Source organism: Primulina eburnea, chromosome 10 (assembly GCF_022965805.1).
Source record: "Primulina eburnea isolate SZY01 chromosome 10, ASM2296580v1, whole genome shotgun sequence".
Taxonomy (NCBI): domain Eukaryota; kingdom Viridiplantae; phylum Streptophyta; class Magnoliopsida; order Lamiales; family Gesneriaceae; genus Primulina; species Primulina eburnea.
Window position 1 is genome coordinate 35,739,723 of NC_133110.1, and position 4,014 is coordinate 35,743,736.

The following is a 4,014-nucleotide window of genomic DNA, read 5'->3' on the forward strand; positions in this document are numbered from 1 at the left end:
ATTTTCAAAATCTTCGACCGCGGGTGCGCTACATACAAGACCACGGGTGCGGTGTCACTACCACGGGTGCGGTCCCTCTTGCACCGCGGGTGTGGTATCGCTTCGAATAAAATTTGCCAACTTTCTGTCCATGCACCGCGGGTGCGGTCTTTGTTGCACCGCGAGTGCGGTGTGGCTTCGACCTTTCTTACAAAAATCCACAATTGCATGACCGCGGGTGCACTCCTGTTCTGGGCACGGGTGCGGTCTTGTCTCAAATAAAAACTCTTATTTTCACATGTCTTTTCTACCCTCATTGCATGTCATGCATTCTCATATCTTCCGAGTCTCACGTTAATAAAGATTAATAATCTTGGTTTATCAATTCTATAATTCCTGGGCATTACAAATACAATCTAAAATTTTGATATATGATAGTGAGTATTAGCCAAAAAAATTAATCGCATGCGTTGTAATTAAGAAAGTTTTTTAAAATTAGCAAAAAAATAGTTTTTATAATTATATTATTTTTTCAATTTAAATATCTATTCTTTTTTCACTAATTTTTAATAATATCATCCCGTGCATTGCACATGTTAAATACTAGTTTTATATAATATAACAATGTTCTAATCCGACCGTATGATTGAATCTGTCAGAGTAGTTGAACCACTATTTTAAAATTGACCGGTTCGATCACCGATATGGTTATAAAAACATAGATTCAATCATTAAATATATCAAGTAATTTATTTTCATTTCAAAATTTCACCTAAAATTTTATTGCATTTCTTGGAATTTTTATTTGTATTAACACGATAGACAATTATTATGCGATATAGGAACTCGAACTAATGACATTTTAATTTGTAGCACACGAATAGGATGTGTCACTTGGTAGTATTTATGATGTATTAATTTGCCATTTGATTTATTGTATGATTTTTATACTATAAATAAAATTGAACAAAAGCAACATCTTCTTCATGAAGGAAAGAACCTATCCAATCCCATTTTAAGTCAATGTCTCTTTTGAGGGATTTACTTTATCCTAAAGCTCTAGTCTTTTTCATTCTTTTTCGCTTTCAACCCTATCATTTTTTTTTAAATAAAAATCAAGAAAATAAAGATATCACACATGATGCTTTATATATATTTATATTAATCCAACCTTATTTAAAATATTTATATACGTGGAGAAATTAGCTTTATGTGTCAGACATCCATAATTCGCATTTAATATCAAATTATCATTCCATTTGGTAATTATGACAGCAGTCTTTGGTAATGAAGCAGTCCAAGTTTTCAACCAACGCATTGATAATTGTGCTTTCACAATCCATGTGTTTGACCCTGAATTAGCACTTTATCGGATGAGAAATTAAGACATTTGTCATGCATATATGTTTGTTTTTTTAACTCAGAATGTTAGGAATATAAACGAGTCAAACTAATTATGAATAGTTCGTAAGCGACTCGGTCAAGCTCGAGTCAAGTTTGAATAGCTCGACCGTTCACTCGAGTTGAGTTCAAGTTTAATTTTTGCCCATATAAATACAAAATTTAAACCTAAAAATCATGCTACAAACATTATAGAACTTTTTGAGGTTGAACTTCAATAACTCGATATTTTCACGGACCGAGCTTGAGCTTGAAATGAATAGTCAGTCGAGCTCGAGTTGTATGATTGTCGAGTTTGACTCGGTTCATTTGCATCCCTACTAAATACAGTAAAAGATCGTGTTTTAATTGTATCGTTTAATTTCTTTACAATTTTAGTCATTAGAGTTGACGAGGCTCCAAACATGTCATTGCTCCGGGAAAAAAAATGATTAAAATTGCAAAACAAATTATTAAAATTATCATCCACTCATGGCAATTTCCTTTGTTGATTAGGATGAAATTAAAGTCGAATAAAAAATAATATACCAATAGATTATTTATATTATTGACTCATAAATTCGAGTGGAGTGGGATGATAATTAATTAATTATACTTAGATATCTTTTTACAGACAAACAATGTGCTTTCGGATTTAAAAAATTGTATGCAAATTACGGCGTGGACACAACATTTTTCTAAAGAAAAGTTTCCTAGAAAGAAAATAAGCCGTTAAAATACTCTTTTATATAGAACCCCCGAGTGTAGAACTCTCCGTGCACGTCCACCCTTACTCTTTAAGTCTCAGTTTCATTTAAATTCCTTGCTGTGTTTGCCACATTCATCATCAGATTCATAATTTTTTTTCTACATTTCGTAGAAATCTTCTATAATCGTCTTTTGGAGGGAATTCGTCGATGACGGACAAGTTTAGCTTCGTTAAAGATGGAGTTATCAGCAAATTGCCTCCCGGATTCCGGTTCCAGCCGACGGATAAGGAGATCGTCTTTCAGTACTTGGCCCGGAAAATATTTTCATATCCACTGCCTGCTTCAATCATTCCAGAAATCGCCATTTCGGGTTCTGGTCCCTGGAGTTTTCCAGCAGGTAGTTTATCATATCTTTTCCCTACCTTTTCAGCATTCTTGATTCTGTACTACACATGCATATGCAATAGGGTTTTCTGTAATTAGTTCTTTATTTGTTTTTATAGGCGATTCGGATCAAGAAAGGTACTTTTTCATCAACAAGGCCAACTATGGAAACCAGAAACGAATCGTAATACCAACTCGTGCTGGTTTCTGGAGGGCCATTGGTCCGGAGAAACGAATAGTTTGCTCGAAAACGATGCCACTAGTCGGGATCAAGAGGACGCTGGTGTTCTACGAGGGGAAGAACACTCGAGTCGCGAGAACTGATTGGATCATGCACGAATACTATATTACTGCCCTTGCAACAGCAGCTAGTACAATCCAGCAGAAGAAGAAAATTTCTCTGGTATGATTATTTCTATATGTTTTTCGGTTTTCCAAATTCTTGTATAGTTTTCTTGGTACTCATCGGATCTTGATTCTATATATATAGTTGCAGGGATCTTTAATTCCAATAGGAAACTGGATTTTGTGCCATTTGTCTACGAAGAAAACAAGTGATCATAAGGGAAAAATCGATTACAGCGCGGGACTTGGGAGTTATAGTTCTTCTTCGTCATCTTCTTCAGTGGATTCTGATTCTTCTAGCATTCTAACTGAGGTCTCTTCAGATATTGTCTCCAATGATGAAACTAATTAGTAGCAAGAATTTAATGTACTTCATTTCCCATCTTTTTTATAGATTATTCAAAGTTATTGATCAGTAGTTACATTTCTTCAAGATGAGATTTATAAAATGTATTTAATGCATCACAGCACCACCTGAACTTGGTTCACGAGGGCTGGTGCAGAATTATCATCAATGAAACCAACATTTCGGAGTATTCAATGAACCGTTGGACTCCATCGCTACGTCGATTAGCTCGACTCTAAGTGCACCACATTTTGCTGGCTGAGAGTTTGATGGGTTGATCTCGTTCAAAATTAAATTGGTTACGCATCTATAGAATTATAAAAAACATCGTTTGGAGCTAATATTGAAATTCAACATTTTTTTTTCATCATCTTGGCTCAAGTTTTATAATTATTTGAGTTAAAAAAATAGCTATGTTGTCAGTATCATCCAATCATTCATCATCATCTCACGAGCCAAACGGTACACCAGATTTAGATGAATTGTGAGAGATGTGGCTAAATAAACATACATGATGAGGGTTCTTTTGATAGCATAGATGTGAGAGAGGTCACTGCATCATCTAGTATTTCGCTCAAGTTTTACAATAATTCGAGTTAAAAATTAGTTATGTTTTTGGTATCATCTCATCATTCGTCATTTCATCTCATGAAGTCAAGCCGTATATCAATACTTGGATCAAATCGGGAAAGAACATTGTGAGAGAGATGTTGTTGAATAATTATAGATGAATGGTTCTTCTGAAATTAGAGAGCTAAACCTAGCTTTTCTATATAACCTAAATCGATTTAAGCTCGAATGAGCCTTTATACAACCACACTTTTAAAATTTAAATGAGATCAAAATTTGTAAATGCATGTGCTAGCTAGC

The 4,014-nt window shown here is 34.5% G+C and overlaps 1 protein-coding gene across 3 annotated transcripts; it reads left to right on the top strand.

The window, feature by feature from the left end:
• The first annotated feature begins 2,120 nt into the window (after positions 1–2,120).
• On the top strand, positions 2,121–3,343 carry LOC140803928 (NAC domain-containing protein 83-like). Of its 3 annotated transcripts, XM_073159768.1 has the most exons (4): positions 2,121–2,466; positions 2,573–2,856; positions 2,944–3,165; positions 3,267–3,343. In XM_073159768.1, the coding sequence occupies exons 1-3, from the start codon at positions 2,277–2,279 to the stop codon at positions 3,148–3,150; spliced, it is 681 nt and encodes a 226-aa protein (XP_073015869.1). In that variant the 5' UTR covers positions 2,121–2,276; the 3' UTR covers positions 3,151–3,165; positions 3,267–3,343. The 3 variants fall into 3 exon arrangements, with proteins under 3 accessions (XP_073015869.1, XP_073015870.1, XP_073015868.1); XM_073159769.1 differs by having other exon boundaries at positions 2,950–3,343; XM_073159767.1 differs by having other exon boundaries at positions 2,122–2,466; positions 2,944–3,343.
• The last annotated feature ends 671 nt before the right edge of the window (positions 3,344–4,014 follow it).

Bases quoted from the DNA above. Each gene is read 5' to 3' on its own strand.
- LOC140803928 (XM_073159768.1), top strand. From the start codon at position 2,277: ATGACGGACAAGTTTAGCTTCGTTAAAGATGGAGTTATCAGCAAATTG. The intron at 2,467-2,572 runs GTAGTTTATCAT...TTGTTTTTATAG, and splicing joins TCCCTGGAGTTTTCCAGCAG to GCGATTCGGATCAAGAAAGG. The intron at 2,857-2,943 runs GTATGATTATTT...CTATATATATAG, and splicing joins AGAAGAAGAAAATTTCTCTG to TTGCAGGGATCTTTAATTCC.